The sequence below is a fragment of the Corythoichthys intestinalis genome, chromosome 7 (assembly GCF_030265065.1).
Source record: "Corythoichthys intestinalis isolate RoL2023-P3 chromosome 7, ASM3026506v1, whole genome shotgun sequence".
Lineage (NCBI taxonomy): Eukaryota > Metazoa > Chordata > Actinopteri > Syngnathiformes > Syngnathidae > Corythoichthys > Corythoichthys intestinalis.
This window is the reverse complement of record NC_080401.1, coordinates 51837205-51854659: the sequence shown is the minus strand read 5'-3', so window position 1 is coordinate 51854659 and position 17455 is coordinate 51837205. Positions and strand designations below refer to the sequence as shown.

General features: G+C 37.9%; 1 protein-coding gene across 1 annotated transcript in view; it reads right to left on the bottom strand.

Annotated features, from left to right (window-relative positions):
• Window positions 1-17455, bottom strand: part of oca2 (oculocutaneous albinism II) — a 75688-nt gene that overhangs the window by 22520 nt on the left and 35713 nt on the right. Inside the window, exons 14-19 of the mRNA XM_057842310.1 lie at window positions 16550-16688; window positions 9742-9874; window positions 9464-9611; window positions 2933-2990; window positions 2715-2823; window positions 882-1009 (exon numbers count right to left, since the gene is read on the bottom strand). Of these exons, the coding sequence (XP_057698293.1) occupies window positions 882-1009; window positions 2715-2823; window positions 2933-2990; window positions 9464-9611; window positions 9742-9874; window positions 16550-16688 (715 nt within the window). The remainder of the gene's footprint in view (window positions 1-881; window positions 1010-2714; window positions 2824-2932; window positions 2991-9463; window positions 9612-9741; window positions 9875-16549; window positions 16689-17455) is intronic.

Below are 17455 nucleotides of genomic sequence, written 5' to 3'. Positions count from 1 at the left end.
CTGTGAGAGGGATCCACGGATAGAAAGACTTGTGACTTTGTATATTGTGACTAAATATTGGCATCTGGTGTATTTGTTGAGCTTTCAGTAAATGATACTGCAGCCATTCAACCCAAATGCATGATGGGAAGTGGACCCATGACTGTGCGTAGTGCTATCAATTGATATATCTTCTCTGCGTTGGGAAATAACATAAGGTGTAAATAGAAAGATTAATTGCTACCTTGCTTCCCCACATTGCTTCCCATGATATTTCTAATCGTAGGGAGAGGGACTGTAAGGCTTTAGCCAATTAAAATAAGGCTCCAAAGTCTGCCAAAATTCACTCAACTCATTTTACGCTGCCTTTTATCTCTCTATATAGGTCAAACGCCGCCATTACAGATTGAGCGCGACATTGCGTGATTGGGTCGTGCAGCGCATGCATTAATTGCGTTAACAATTTTAACATGATACATTTTTTTAAAAAATTAATTACTGCCGTTATTGGGATAAATTAGATAACCCTACCTTAAGCCTAAACTAAAGACTCTGGATGAGTGTAACATGTTATGTTTGTAACATTAAATACTATTAGAAAACGATTTAATTTAAAAAAATTATACTGTATATATATATTATAAAAGGCATGACCCATTTTTTTTGCCGATTACGATACTTTGAAAATGACGTGATCAGACCCAATCAATCGGGGTGCCGATCGATCGGGACATCTCTAATAAAAACATCAAAAGGGGTTTCAATATCAAATTATTTTAACTCATAATAACATTTATCTTTTGAGAACATTAAGTCTTTCTATCCGTGGATACCTTTAAGAAAAAAAAAACACAAAAACTATTGAGATAAAGTTATAATTGCCAAAATAAAAAGCTAATCACCTCCATCAAGACAAAGAGAGCGGCAAAGAAGAGCAACGTGGCCCACTCCACCCGGTGCAAGATCATTTCAAAGTCCTGAATGTCAGCCAAAACCAAGAGCCATAATGCACCCAGGATGGCAATCCAACCTAAGTGGGAAGACCACAATTGGAAAACATCTTACAGGAAATCAAAGATGAATGAAGAGTGCATTTGCTATGATTCCACGAACATGTAATTGCTTGTACTTTAGTTCTGAGAAAGTGAAGTCTATGGATGAGTGGTAGAGAAAATAAGATTGCTTTAGTCATAATACGGGCTTTCTTTATAATAAGAATCGTAGACTCCATTTTAATTTAGCCTTAATTATGGTTTGATCATATTGCATCTGACGTATTTTGACATTATAGAAAGTCCTTCTTTAAATAATTGTCAATTTCAGTCACTTTCTGACTCCCGTTGACGACGACTGACATCCAATCCGTTTTGCTCGCTGCCAACCCTCCCTGTTAAAAATTAATTGGACGTCAATCGCAGTGGCGCCTCCAGAAAGTTTTCATAGGGGTGGCCAGATGGGGCCAATTAAAATCTTGGGGTGGCCGAAACTAAAAGCCATAATTTCAGGTTTTCATTATATTATTGCAGTAAAAAGGTGAGGGGAAAACTGTCAGAAAGACCTCAGGACACGGGTACTGATATACTTTGGTGTATTGTGTAATATTTGATGTTACTAATGATTTAATGTGCATTACTGTCCAGTCAACATTTTGAGTTCCACAACAATTATGTTTTATTGTGTTATGTATATATTAGGCATAAAGTGTACATTTAACTAGGGCTGTCAAACGATTAAAATTTTTAATCGAGTTAATCACAGCTTAAAAATTAATGAATCGTAATTAATCGCAGTTCAAACCATCTCTAAAATATTATATTATATATATATATATTATATTTTATTTATTATATTTTTCTGTAAATTATTGTTCGAATGGAAAGATAAGACAAGTCGGATATATTCATTCAACATACTGTACATAAGTACTGTATTTGTTTATTATAACAATAAATCCACAAGATGGCATTAACTTTATTAACATTCTTTCTGTGAAAGGGATCCACGGATGGAAAGACTTGTAATTCTTAAAGGATAAATGTGTGTTTGTATATTGTGACTAAATATTGCCATCTAGTGTATTTGTTGAGCTTTCAGTAAATGATACTGTAGCGACTTAACTGTTCTGCCCAAATGCAGGATGGGAAGTGGTGCAACCATGACTGTGTGTGGTGGCTGCAAATGCTATATCTTCTCTGCGTTGGGTACATTACAGGGTGTTAAGAAAAAGATCAACTCCTGTCATTCTTCCCCACGTTGCTTCCCCCAATATTTATAGTTGCTGTGGGAGAGATGACAAAGCTTTTGCCAATTAAAAGCACGGCCACAATGAATGCTTGTATCTACTCCACTCTGCCTCTTATCTCTGTATATAAATAAAACAATGCCATTGTAGGCTGTTTGCGGCAATGCGTGCACGAGTCGTACCGCGAATGCGTTAATTGTGATAAATATTTCCACGTGATTAATTTTAAAAAATTTATTACCGCCCGTTAACGTGATAAATTTGACAGCCCTACATTTAACAAAACAAAATAAATACATTCATTTGGGATGAAATGCATAACTGATACTACAAAAATCGAACGATATACTGGCAAGCAGGGTGGCCAGTGGGGTGGCCAACCAATTTATAGGGGTGGCCGTGGCCACCCCTGGCCACCCCCTGGTGGCGCCACTGGTCAATCGCTGTCAATAGCAGTAAAACACGGTGTTAACAAGCACATTTTCTCACTCACCAAGATCCAAATGTATGCTGGGAACAAAAGAGTTGACAAAGAACATGAAGATGACCACGGCCAGCACCGAGCCGCATTTCACAAGGAGTACCTTGTCGGTGATTCGGTGCTGCGGGGAACAAAAGAAAGGAACAGTCGGCGCAACTTTGAAAAACTTCATTATGGAGATAAGATCCGCCGAGGTCAAATCGTTCACGGGGAAGGAAGGAAAAAAAAACCTTCTTTTGCAGCTCCTGAATATTCTGCTCCCAATTCTTGTCCTCTTGGGAAATTTCTCTGTCAAACACATTTCAGGTCATGTTCAAATGCTTGCTAAGAATATTGCTGGAATGGTAGGACATTAGTTGTTTGAATGCCTACGACAGCGATAGATTTCTAATCCATTTTGACATTTGAAATGGATTGGACATCTAATGCTCTTAATGGCGCTGAAACGAGGTTAACTTCCACAATTTGATTTCATTTCATTAGAAATGACAAAAATGGTGTTAGCCCACTTTTGCTCACAGTAGTTTTTATTCTATTTTATTTTTTATGTTTACATCATTTACTCAAAGTATACTTTCCCCATACATGTTTGCATGCATTTCAAAATGACAAAAATGGCATTAGCCCACTTTTGTTCTCAGTAGCTCATGTAAAACAGCTCATTCAATTAATATATAGCTCTCCCCATCCATGTCTGCATTTAACATAAAAATGATGGGAATGGAGTTAGTCCACCCTTGTTCTCGGTGTCATTTTTAAAAGGTTCACATCATTTAATCAATGTATTCCTTTACCCCGTTGATGTCTGAAACTCTGAATTTGACTTAAAAATGGAGTTAGCCCACTTTAATTCTTAGTGGTTAATTTAAAATAGAGGTGCACGATAATAATCGGTCCGATAATTATCGGTCCGATAATAGGAATTATGACGTCATCCCAATAAATCCGATAACATAATATATTATCGGCCCTATAGACCCTACTCACCAACGTCACAGAATGACGTCACTGTATCCGGCCGCCATATTGTCCGTCTCTGTTTAGCCCTATTCTCAATGGTTTTAATTAGCCGTTCAGTTTATAGAGCAATTCATGGAAGCCCCGGTGCTTTCAGATGCTGCAAACTCATTGGATGCATTGCATAAAAGGCGTTATGTGGAAAAGCTTCAGTCTATCCATTCGCCAGATCCATATTTGATGCCTAAATCAATATTTTTCGACCCGCTGTCTTCGCCCTCTCTGCCTGACATCTGCTACCTTGATATCTACAACTATCTTGTCCACACAAAATCAGCCTATTCTATTCTATTTGAAAAACTTTAAGAGCAGCACTCTGAGCAACATTACCCTGTGTGATTTCTAAAATGGCGACAATCAAAAAAAAAAAAAAAAGTTGATTGCGATGGCCGACGCTTCAAGGATAGGTGGATATTGGACTATTTCTTCAAAAAAACACGCAACAACGGTGTCTGCCTCATTTGCAAAGAGACAGTCGCTGTTTTCAAAGAGTTCGATGTGACGCAACATTACTAAACAAGACACGCTGACATGTACGACAACATTACAGGGAAGATACGCAGCGACAAATTATAGCAACTTGAAGCTAGTTTATTTTTTCACAGCAGCAGTATTTCGCAAGAGTCCGAGTGTCGAAAGAGAAAGCAACAAAGTCGAGACTGTTGAAATTATGAATTAAAAAAAAATAACAAAGCAAATGTGACACACAGAAGGGCTTGCTAAAATTTGTTTAAATATATTGTTCTATGTAAATCAGCCAAGGTAGCCCCCCGCATTTTTACCACACCAAATCTGGCCCCCTTTGCAAAAGGTTTGGACACACCTGTTTCACTGATGAGCCGTAGACGAGGTCAGCTTCTTTCACTTGGTACCAGCTAAATATTATCCAAAATGTAATGATGGTGGAAGAAATAAGCATCTTGAATTTGAAACTGGATGTTGTCGGCGATTAGCCTTGCAATGATCTTAATTGTGGTTGTCAGCCAAAAACCCTCTAAATATATGCATCTTACCAGATATAAAATGACTTACTACATAATCCGTGGTAATCGTTTGGAGCCCAGTTTTCTCGTGGAATTGCAGCAGTCCATCTCGCTCTCCTCTCCGGGTCTCTCGGAATACGGTAGAACTTCAAGTCTCTCCGTCTATCTTCTCTGTTATTGCAACCAACCGCCACACACACCTTCACCATTTTGATTATTAATGTTAACGAGCAGAAAAACACGCCATAATAGGAGGAATTTACGTAGCGGTAATGCATCAACACAATGAGTAGACGGACAATATGGCGCGGAGGCATGGTTGTGACGTCATGTGAGTAGGGTCTATTAATAATATTTTTGGCACGGTGTCGGATTGGGATATGTGCGCTTGTTTCCACTCCTGTTTTTCCATTATGCAAAATTTTGTTACTGTCTTTGTTTTGTTCATTATAATAATGTTCATGTCATCATGAAAATTCTGGTTCGGTCAAAGGCAAATCCAAGCTGAATCAACCACTAGTATTTTCGACCTACAAGTGTTCAAAAACTCAGGTGAATATACATTGAAAAATTATATATATATTATCGGTTATCGTATCGGTATCGGCCTTGAGGAGCAGGAAGTTATCGATATCGGTATCGGTTTCAAAAATGGATATCGTGCACCCCTAATTTAAAATATATAAATAAGTAAACATTTGCATCGTTTAATCAAAGTTTACCTTTCCAAATACACGCGTGCATATTTAAAAATAATAAAGATGGAGTTAGCCCAGTTTTGTTATCAGTTGCTCATGTAAAAAAAAAAGCTAATTCAATTAATGTGTACATTCCCCACCCATGTCTGCATTTAACTTAAAAATGCTAAAAATGGGGTTAGCCCACTTTAATTCTCAGTGGTTAATTTAAAAAAAAAAAAAAAAAAAAGTTTGAATTTTTTAAACAAACTCTACCTTTTCCCATACACATGTGGATATATTTAAAAATAACAAAAATGGAGTTAGCCCACTTTTGTTATCAGCTGCTCATGTAAAAAATGCATCATTCAATCATTGTATACATTTCCCCGTTCATGTCGGCATTTGACTTAAAAATGCTAGAGGTGCACGATAATTATCGGTCCGATAATAGGAATTATGACGTCATCCCAATAACTCCAATAACATTATATATTATCGGGGCTATTAATAATATTTTTGGCGTGGTGTCAGATTGGGATGTGAGCGTTTGTTTCCACTCCTGTTTTGCCAGTATGCAAAATTTTGTTAGTGTTCTAGAGGCTGTATTTTTCCTTTGATGAGTTATAAACCTTACTATGGCAATTAGCAAATGTTTGCATTTTACAGTGTTATGTTTACAAGTTCTTGAGAGGCCTTTTGGTTATTGATAGGCATGCTGTTCTATAATTGCTAGGTTAAGAAAGTTGTTTCATGGACCAAGACGACAAAAGTCTCCTCTCCTGTGGCACCAAATGTTTTATCTGCTGACAAAGCACAATACATGTTGGGTCTATGTTTGTTTTAGATCAGTGCTCATTGTTCAGGGGAAGTCAATGATATTGACTACTGATTGTGATTGACTCAAATTATATTTATTCGAAAAAATTAATATGGGCACTTTTTTTAAACAAAACTGTTCATGTTTTTGTTTTGTTCTTTGTAATAATGTTCATGTCATCATAAAAATTGTGGTTTGGTCAAAGGCAGCTCTATGCTGAATCAACCACTAGTATTTTTTACCTACAGGTGTTCAAAAACTCAGGTAAATATACATTGGAAAATTATATATATATTATCGGTTATCGTATCGGTATCGGCCTTAAGGAGCAGGAAGTTATCGATATCGGTATAGGTGTCAAAAAATGGATATCGTGCACCCCTAAAAAAAGCTGAAAATTGAGTAAGCCCACTTTTGTTCTCGGTGGGTCATTTTTAAAAACATTTGCATCATTAATCAAACTACACCTTTCCCCATTCATGTGAGCATTTATTACAAAATGTCAAAAATGGAGTTACCCAACTTTTGTTCTCAGTAGCTCATGTAAAAAAAATGCTTTCAGTAAATGTATACGTTTCCCCATTCGTGTCTGCATTTAACTTAAAAATGCTGAAAATGGAGTTAACCCACTTTTGTTCTCAGTGGCTCATTAAAAAAAACCTTTGCATTATTTATTCAAAGTATACCTTTCCCCCTACACGTGAGCATTTATTTAAAAATGACAAAAATGGAGTTAGCCCACTTCTGTTTTCAGTTGCTTATATAAAAAGAAAAATTGCAACATACAATCAATGTATCGGTATAGGTTTCTCCATCCATGACTGCGTTTGACTTAAAAATGATGAAAATGGAGTTAGCCCACCCTTGTTCTCAATGTCTCATTTTTAAAAGGTTAACATCATTTAATCAATGTATTCCTTTACCCCATTCATGTCTGCATTTGACTTTAAAATGCGGATAATTGACTTAGCACACTATTTTTCTCGGTGGCTTATGTAAAAAAAAAAAATATGGAGTTAGCCCCCTTTTCTTCTCAGTAGCTCATTAAAAAAAAAAACATTCGCATCATTAATCAAACTATACCTTCCCCTATACGTGTGAGCATTTACTTAAACATGACAAAAATGAGATAGCTACTTAGAACAAAAGTGGGCTAATGTAAAAAAAAAAAAAAAAAAAAAAGCTCTTTCAATTAATGTCTACATTTCCCCATCCATGTCTGCATTTTAACTTAAAAATGCTGAAAATGGAGTTAGCCCACCCTTGTTCTCAGTGGCTCGTGTAAAAAATATGGACATATATTGCTGTCAACGGCACTGAAACATGAGTTTAACAAGCACAGTTTCATTTCATTTACTTAAAAAATATGAAAATTTAAAATGTTTACATCATTTAATTAAAGAATACCTTTCCTCACACTGTAAATGTCTGTCTATAACTTTAAAATGCTGAAAATAGAGTTAGCCCACCCTTGTGCTCAGTGGCTAAATTTGAAAAGGCTAACATTATTTGATCAATCAAAATCAAAATCAAAATTTATTTATATAGCCCTTTACAAAACCCGAAAGGCCCTCAAAGTGCTTTACAACAAAACATGGCTCAAGATAAATAAAAGGCAGGAAAATATTATACAATGACATTTTAAAAAATAAAATAAAACAAAGAGCGCATCGCAATAACATTCCAGCAAGTAAAACAATAAAACCGATAAAATCGAAAAAACATTAAAAAAGCCCTTAAGCTAATAAAACCAGGCTATCCTAATCTTTGTAAAAGGCGAGTCTAAAAAGGTGTGTTTTTAGCCGAGACTTAAAAAGACCTACATCCGTGGTGGTGCGGATTTCGGGGGGAAGGCTGTTCCACAGCCTGGGGGCAGCAACCGCAAAGGATCGGTCTCCCCACTGTTTAAGTTTTGACCTTGGAACATCTAAAAAAAGCTGGCCGGTCGAGCGAAGAGTCCTGCCAGAGTTACGAAAAGTTAAAATTTCCGAAAAATAAGATGGAGCCTGGCCATTAATAGAATTAAAAACAAACAGTAAAAGTTTGAAATCAATTCTAAAATGGACTGGAAGCCAGTGGAGTGATGATAGCATGGGGGTAATATGCTCACGTCTAGGTGTACCTGTTAAAAATCGAGCAGCAGCATTTTGAACAAGTTGCAGCCGAGAGATCGAGGACTTGGGTAGGCCAACATAAACCTTTTCCCCATCCATGTCTAAATTTGACGCAAAAATGCTGAAAATGAAGTTAGCCCACATTTGCTCTCATGTTAAAAAATGCATTATTTAATTAATGTGCACCCCTCCATGACTGCATTTAACTTAAAAATTATGAAAATGGAGTTAGCCCAAATCTCTTCTCAGTGGCTCATTTTTTAAAGCCGTTTGCATCATTCAATCTAAGTATATCTTTTCCCATACATGTGGGCATTTATTTTAAAAAATGACCAAAATGGAGTTAGACCACTTTCGATCTCAGTGGCTTATGTTAAAAAAAAAAAAAAAAACATCATTCAATGCATCTATCAATGTATACCTTTCCCAACCCATGAATGCATTTAACTTAAAAATGGAGTTAGTCCACTCTTGTTCTTAGTGACTCATGTAAAAAAAAAAAAAATGCAAAATTCAATCAATGTATACTTTTGCGTATCCATGTTTACATTTGACTAAAAATACAGAAAATTGAGTTCATTTTTTAAAAATGTTTGCACTGTTTGATCAAAGTATACCTTTCCCCAACTGTGTCTGCGTTTGACCTAAAAATGCAGAAAATTAATTTAGCCCACTTTTGTTCTCAGTAGCTTATTAAAAAAAAAAAAAAAAAAAAAAAAAGGCTTGTTTTATCCAATCAACGTATAGCTTTTGTCCATTCACGCCTACATTTTATTAATAAATGGGAAAAATTGATTTATCCCACTCTTGTTCTTGGCATTGGTTTAATTTAATACCTTCCTTAGCAATGTCTGCTTTTAACTTAAAAATCAAAAAAAGTTGAGTTTGCCTACTTCTTAGTGGCTTCTTTCAAAATTACATTGATCAATATAAAATTTGGTCGACACGTCTATCAAAACAGGGAAACTTGAAAATAATCTGAAAGTCATTTTTGTTTGAAGTAGCCATTTTGTCCAGTAAATTCCTCCAAATGAGGCCCAATCTGACACAGCTATACCAAATATCGCAAATATCAAATATCAAAACATTTTGATATATTCCGAAGCCCCAACATGCTTTTTTGTTTATTTTTCTTTTGAGCTTTTTTTACCTCTGGAATGTTTTCATCATGTTGCGCAGCAGACTTTCAAGGTTGAGAACTTTCTGCATCAGCAGACACTTAACAGCCGTCTCCTCGCGGCTGGCGGGATTGATGCGTTGCGCTGTCTGCCTCCACACTAAGATCTCGTGCTTGAGTTCTGCAGTAAATAAAAAACATAAATCTATAAAACTAGGAGAGATACAAATTTACCAGCCCAAATAGATTCGACGCCTATCGCAGTCAATGGCAGCCCAAAAGGGCAATTCCTGCGTGGGTTTTAAACTCACCCACAATTTCAATAGACTCTTTGTTGTAGAGCTTCTTGTTCCAGTAGAGCATACGCAGGAAGGGGAATGATGTCAAAAGGACCAAGCATATTCCGAGAAACATGTAGCCGGTGAAGTTAGCAAAGTCGATGCCCTGTTGGGAAAAGAAACAATATCATGACTTGAAATGAAGGTGATTGTAACGTCATCTACTGTATACCTATAGCTACAGTGAAGAAAATATGTATTTGAACACCCTGCTATTTTGCAAGTTGTCCCACTTAGAAATCATGGAAGATTCTGAAACTTTCGTCGGTGCATGTCTAATGCGAGAGATAATCTAAAAAGATTAGATGTTAGTCCGCCTATTAAAAGCCCACCTCCACTCCATGTATTATCCTGAATCAGATGCACTTGTTTGACATCGATAGCAGCATAAAGACACCTGTCCACCCCATACAATCAGCCGTGGCGGACTTGGCAATTTTGGGGCCTAAGGCGAACATATCCAGGGGCCCTCTTCATGGGCCAGGGGTTAAAAAGGTGAGAAGTGTGTGGAGGAAATACAGTGGGGCAAAAGAGTATTTAGTCAACCACTAATTATGCACGTTCTCCCACTTGAAAATATTAGAGAGGCCTGTAATTGTCAACATGGGTATACCTTAACCATGAGAGACAGAATGTGGAAAAAAAAAAAACACAGAAAATCACATTGTTTGATTTTTAAAGAATTTATTTGCAAATCATGGTGGAAAATAATTATTTGGTCAATACCAGAAGTTCATCTCAATACTTTGTTTTGTACCCTTTGTTGGCAATAACGGAGGCCAAAGGTTTTCTGTAACTCTTCACAAGCTTTTCACACACTGTTGCTGGTATTTTGGCCCATTCCTCCATGCAGATCTCCACCAGAGCAGTGATGTTTTGGGGCTGTCGTTGGGCACCACGGACTTTCAACTTCCTCCACAGATTTTCTATGGGGTTCAGATCTGGAGACTGGCTAGGCCACTCCAGGACCTTGACCTTTGCTGCCCTGGCTGTGTGTATGGGATCATTGTCATGCTGAAAGACCCAGCCACGTCTCATCTTCAATGCCCTTGCTGATGGAAGGAGATTTTCACTCCATTCATTCTTTTCTTTACACAGATCAGTCGTCTTGGTCCCTTTGCAGAAAAAACAGCCCTAAAGCATGATGTTTCCACCCCCATGCATCACAGTGGGTATGGTGTTCTTCGGAAGCATTTCAGTATTCTTTCTCTTCCAAACACGAGAACCTGTGTTTCTACCAAAAAGTTCTATTTTGGGTTCATCTGACCATGACACATTCTCCCAGTCCTCTTCTGGATCATCCAAATTCTCTCTAGCGAATCGCAGAGGGCCTGGACGTGCACGTTCTTCAGCAGGGGGACACGTCTGGCAGTGCAGGATTTGAGTTCCTGGCAGCGCATTGTGTTACAGATAGTAGCCATTGTTACTGTGGTCCCAGCTCTCTGTAGGTCATTCACTAGGTCCCCCCGTGTGGTTCTGGGATTTTTGCTCACCGTTGTTGTTATCATTTTGACGCCACGGGTTGAGATCTTGCATGGAGCTCCAGATCGAGGGAGATTATCAGTGGTCTTGTATGTCTTCCATTTTCTAATAATTGCTCCCACAGTTGATTTCTTTACACCAAGTGTTTTACCTATTGCAGATTCAGTCTTCCCAGCCTGGTGCAGGTCTACAATTTGGCTCTGGTGTCCTTCGACAGCTCTTTGGTCTTGGCCATAGTGGAGTTTGAAGTGCGACTGACTGAGGTGGTGAACAGGTGTCTTTTATACCGATAATGAGTTAAAACAGGTGCCATTAATACAGGTAACGAGTGGAGCCTCGTTAGACCTCATTAGATCTCGTTAGAAGAAGTTAGACCTCTTTGACAGCCAGAAATCTTGCTTGTTTGTAGGTGACCAAATACTTATTTTCCACCATGATTTGCAAATAAATTATTTAAAAATCAAACAATGTGATTTTCTGGGGGGGGGTTCCACATTCTGTCCCTCATGGTTGAGGTTTACCCATGTTGACAATTACAGGCCTCTCTAATCTTTTCAAGTGGGAGAACTTGCACAATTAGAGGTTGACTAAATACTTATTTGCCCCACTGTATGTTCTGGTACACTAGGGCTGTCCTAAACGACAAATTTTCTCCTGATTAGTCAGCCGACTAGTTTTACGATTAATCGACTAATCTAATAATTTTCTTTTTTTTTTTTTTTTTTTTTTTTTACTAATTGAGCAATGAAATTTTTGTTGTGATAGCATTTACTAGGGCAAAAGAATGGAAAGTAAACGGATTCAGAACACTGACTTTGCCTTTCCAACATTATTCAAAACAATTCTTAAAAATAATTCTAGCAATGTTATTATAGTATGCTACTATACATAATAGTAGTATAATAATTATAATAATTATTCATTGCCAATCATATTTGTCATGAAGAGTGTCATTTGAAAGCTATTCTTAGTGTAGAATGTATTTACTCAACATATTATAATATTATTTCTGAAATATGTGGGATTTACTCCAGAAATCATTATTTATATGACGAACATGACGTGCTTTTGCTGTTAACCAGCTGTTGATTGTTATTGCATGACTGATTGGAACTGTACTACGTTGTTTCGCCACAGGGTGTGCTGTCGTGTATTTTATGTCCGGGTGAAGAAGAAGAAGAAGAAAGTTAAAAGAGGCATTAGAGGCCTGTTCTCAACTTCTCCCTCACTGCACTTTGGCTGTCATGGAGAGCACGTTCGCTCATGTGTTCGAAATAAACGATAGCCAACGTGCAAGGCAGCAAGTGAGCTGTAAAAATACCGAGCTTAGTGGCGTGAAAAACGCGGGAGATTCAAGTGAAGCTAACAAACAGCTAAGCGGAGTTAAGCGATGCTAAACGGAGCTAAGCGAAGCTAAACGGCGCTAAATGAAGCTAAGCGACTGATACTCAGTCCGTCGTCGTGGAACAGTCCATTGTAGTGTGTGTGTGGGGGAGAGATAATATAAATGCAGCATTCAAAGTGCTTTCTTTTTTGTTTTGTCATTTGTTTGGTATGCTGACATAATTATGCATGACGAATAGCTGGGGGTGCTGCTGGCTCCAGCGGACGTTGATACTTTTCTCGGAGTTTAAAATTGAATCTCCCTGACAAAATCCATCTGGCATACATTTTTAAACTCCTGAAGAAGCCCTGATTTTGAGTTTTCTCATGTGTCGAATTAACAAACCTTGGCCTCAACAACCCTGTACAAGTACTATTTTCGGCAACGCCGGGCCCTACTGCTAGTATATTCTATATAGTACGCAGGGGTCGCGTTAACCGAATATTTTCCGTCGTTGACCCGTTTTTTAAAACGGTGACGGAAAAAACTGAAGTCCGTCCGTCATTTTGACGGTTGCAATTTACACCCCAGACCACAGGGTGGCGAGTGAGCACATTAATTAGCTATTGTCTCTCTTAATGCATGACGTCGTTGGCTATTCAGTCAGAATATTGTAGCGTCACCGGGGTCTGGCGGCGGCACCGTGATTGACACATCAACGCGAGGTTCTTATTGGTGCACCCGGTGTGCCAGCGCGTCATCCAATTAGTGGACTAGATTGCCGCCTGTGTGTAGACCCCAATCACATGACGTCACAACTCCGCCCCCCTGACTGGAGCCGCCATATTGTGTGTCAGCTCGTCGTGTTTACACATTACCGCTACGTATATGCCTCCTATTACGGCGTGTTTTTCTGCTCGTTAACATTAATAATCAAAATGGTGAAGGCGTGTGTGGTGGTTGGTTGCAGTAACAGAGAAGATAGACGGAGAGACTTGAAGTTCTACCGTATTCTGAGAGACCCGAAGAGGAGAGCGAGATGGACTGCTGTAATTCGACAAGAAATCTGGGCACCAAACGATCACCACAGACTATGTAGTAGTCATTTTATATCTGGTAAGATGCATTTAATATATATTTTGAAGATTTTGGACTGACAACCACAATTAAGATCATTGTGTGACGTTGGTGATTGGGGTCTATATAGTTGCCTCTTTTTCTTTGGGGGCGGAGTTGTTGTTTTGTTGGTGTTGTTGGCGGTAAGCAGAGTAAAAAGAGGGAGAAAAATACCACGACTTCCGTGTCTAATTTTTCGCCGCCAAGCAAGCGTTACAATACTAATTAAAAATGAATGAAAACTAAATACTATTGAATATGTCATCATTATCATTTTAAAAATTTAAGTGACAGGTAAAAATAGATTATGACCGGATTTTTATGACCCTGTCAGTCAAAATGACAGACAACGAAAATGTCTAGCGCAACCTCTGATAGTACGGTATATATATTTTTTTCACAGCAAGAAGAAAAGTTTTTTACTCAAAGCTGCCATCGCACTAGAACAGATTTTTACAAGAACAAGCTGTTCGGCACTTAATTGGAGCCCGGTATGATAGACCATTTGAGGTGCTAGCAAATCCTAAGCGATGAAAAGTCAATGCGAAGTCAGTCAGTCATTTTATCTAGAAGTGTCAATTATGAGTGATTTCCAAAACTTTCATGGAGTGATCCGGGAGGAACAAGATGTTCGGCTGTAAATTGGAGCCAGGCACCATTGACAAATGACTGATGTTAAAACATATGCATTTGAGTTTTCACAAATGATTGTGGGTAGAACATTGCATGAAAAACGAAGGACTCAGCCATTTATCATTTTAAGAAAAAGCTGTTTCAAATTTTGTAGAGTAGACGCTATAAACTTGGTAGATTTGCATTTTGCCCATAGCAGTAATTGTCGGACATTTATGTTCATTTTATTTTCAGTAAAGAAGGCGAAAAATGAACAGCATCAGACATTTTGCTTTAGCCGTTTTGCTGTCATCTTTTGCCATACTTTATCACTTCAATTCTTCTCTCAGTTTAAACTGATTGGTTTCCATTGACGGAGATAGATGTCCAATCCATTTGAACTGGGATGCTAACTAGTAACTACCACAACACATACACAATGCACTGTTAAGATTATTCACTGCAAGCCGTGCCAGGTCAAATTAATTGTACATCTATCGCTGCAAAAGGCAGCAAAAGAGTTATGACGTATGAAGATTTCTGCCACCTAACACATCACATACAACTAAAGTAGTTTTGCGCTCATTGGCTGCCATTGACAGCAAAAGAAGTCCAATCCATTTGGACTGGGAGGGCTGACAATTGTCAGTGTCATTGATGGTGATAGTCAAATTCAAAATGCATTTATTAAACAGTACACTAAGTCGCTAACCGAATCAGGTGCTCATTAAATGCTAACATTAGCCAAAAATGTTCACCCTGTCATTGTGCAATATCATTTGCTGGGAAATCCTCATAGAAATGCAGAATGCATTTGGAAAAACAATACACTCACACCTTGCTAGCTAAAAATCTCCACCTTGTTGTTGTAAAATATAAATTCCATCAAGGATCGATGCGTATACTTCCCTAGAATATATCTATATCATGTTTTAGTGTGATTTGTCCACTAATAATGGAGGAATACATAGAAAATGACACTGACAATAACACACCTAGCAACATCAACAACATGAGCGGCGACTTGACAGGCCTTCAGCCTGTGCGAACGGTACACTAAGCTTGCTAGCGGAACCAGGTGCCCATTAAATGCTAATAACAGCTATAAATGTTAACAATGTCCGTGTAGAATATCAATTGATTGAAAAAAACACAAAAAACTCATAGAAATTCTAAATTTTTATTCGGAAAAACGGTACACTAACAGCATGCTAATTGTGCTCATGAAATGCTTAAATTACCCCAAAATGTCCACCCTGTCATTATGAAATATCAACTGATGGGAAATCCTCGTAGAAATGCAAAACTTATTTGGAAAAACAATGCACTCACACCTCGCTAGCTGAATCAAGTGCCCGTTAAATGCTTAAAAATGTCCGCCCTGTCGTTGTGAAATATCAATTCCGCCAGTGATCAAAGATCTCCATGGATCAATCCGTATATCTCTTTAGAATATACCTACCATATGATATGTAGTATGATTCGTCCACAAATAACGCAGGAATAGATTTTTAAAATGACAGTATGCACAGTTCCAAAAGCAACAACAACATGAGCGGCGACTTGGATATTACACTAAGCTTGCTAGCTGAATCAGGCCCCAATTAAATGCTAATAAAAGCTAAAAATGTCAACCCTATCCTCATAGAAATTCAAAATGTATTTAAAAAAAAGTACACTGACAGACATGCTAATTGTGCTCATTAAATGCTATAATTAGCCAAAAATGTCTACCCTGTCATTAACTCCATCCACTAATAATGACGGCAATGGCGGCCAACAACTTAAAGAACATAAATTATACACATTTCTTCACGCTTTAATTCTAGCAGACAGATTTATGGGTTAACTCATTGCCTGCCATTGACAACAATAGACGTCCAGTTTATCATTTTATCATCGTGTGTCATTTAAACTGGGCAGCGAATGTTCATGTTTAATGGCAAACTGAATTAAAAGCGTTCAAGTCAGAAGAGCGTCGGCAGGCCACGCGTGACATTTGGAGCGTATCCGCTCTGTTGATTCCGACCAACGCCGTCCAGTTTGTCTTGGCGCCGCTCACAGAAGCGTAACTGGCCGAGGACGGCGCTCCGATAAGGACGGTCGGCATGTTTGTTTGCTTGCGCGTCAGAGGGATATTTTCGGCCATGAGCCGGAGATAGAAACAGCGAACCGGACAAGGACTGTGATTTGACACCTCATCAGAGTACAAGGACTGAAAAAGACAAGAGTGTGTGAAAATCCTACTTGTCGGCGCAGGTCTTGATTGGACACGATGATGACGTTTGGCGGGTCACCCACGGCGGTGGCGGCGCCGCCGATGTTGGTGAAGATGACTTCGGCGATCAGCACATGGCGGGGGTCCAGGTTGAGGACTTCGCACAACCTGTTGTGACAAGGAAGAAAATGCGGAGTCAAAATTTGACAGGCTGTGAATTGGGCCGCCACAAGGAATTTTAGTCATCATCAAATTTTATTCATAAAAATAAAAGGCTTTTTAAAAAACAACACAATAATTATATAAATAATAATTACAATACAAATAAAAAAATAATAAAAACAGATAATTCCTCCCAAAAACTAACTAGTGTACTTAATTTCTATTTAGTTTTTCATTCCAAATATATTTAATTAAAATGATAAATTAAATTAGAAAATGAATAATAGAAAACACTTTTTTTTTCACCCTTTTTTATTTGAAAAATGTAGGGGGAAAAAATGACATAAACATGAAAATATTTATATTGGAGCTATCACAACTATCGCGTTAACGAGCGGTAATTCATTTTTTTAATTAATCGCGTTAAAATATTTGACGCATTTAACGCACATGCCCCGCTCAAACAGATTAAAATGCAGCACAGTGTCATATCCACTTGTTACTTGTGTTTTTTTGGTGTTTTGTCGCCCTCTGCTGGCACTTGGGTGCTACTGATTTTATGGATTTCAGCACCGTGAGTATTGTGTAATTATTGACATCAACAATGGCTAGCTACTAGTTTATTTTTTGTTTGAAATTTTTACAAATTTTATTAAAACGAAAACATTGAGGGGTTTCATATAAAATTTCTAGAACTTGTACTAACATTTATCTTTTAAGAACTACAAGTCTTTCTATCAATGGATTGCTTTAACAGAATGTTAATAATGTTA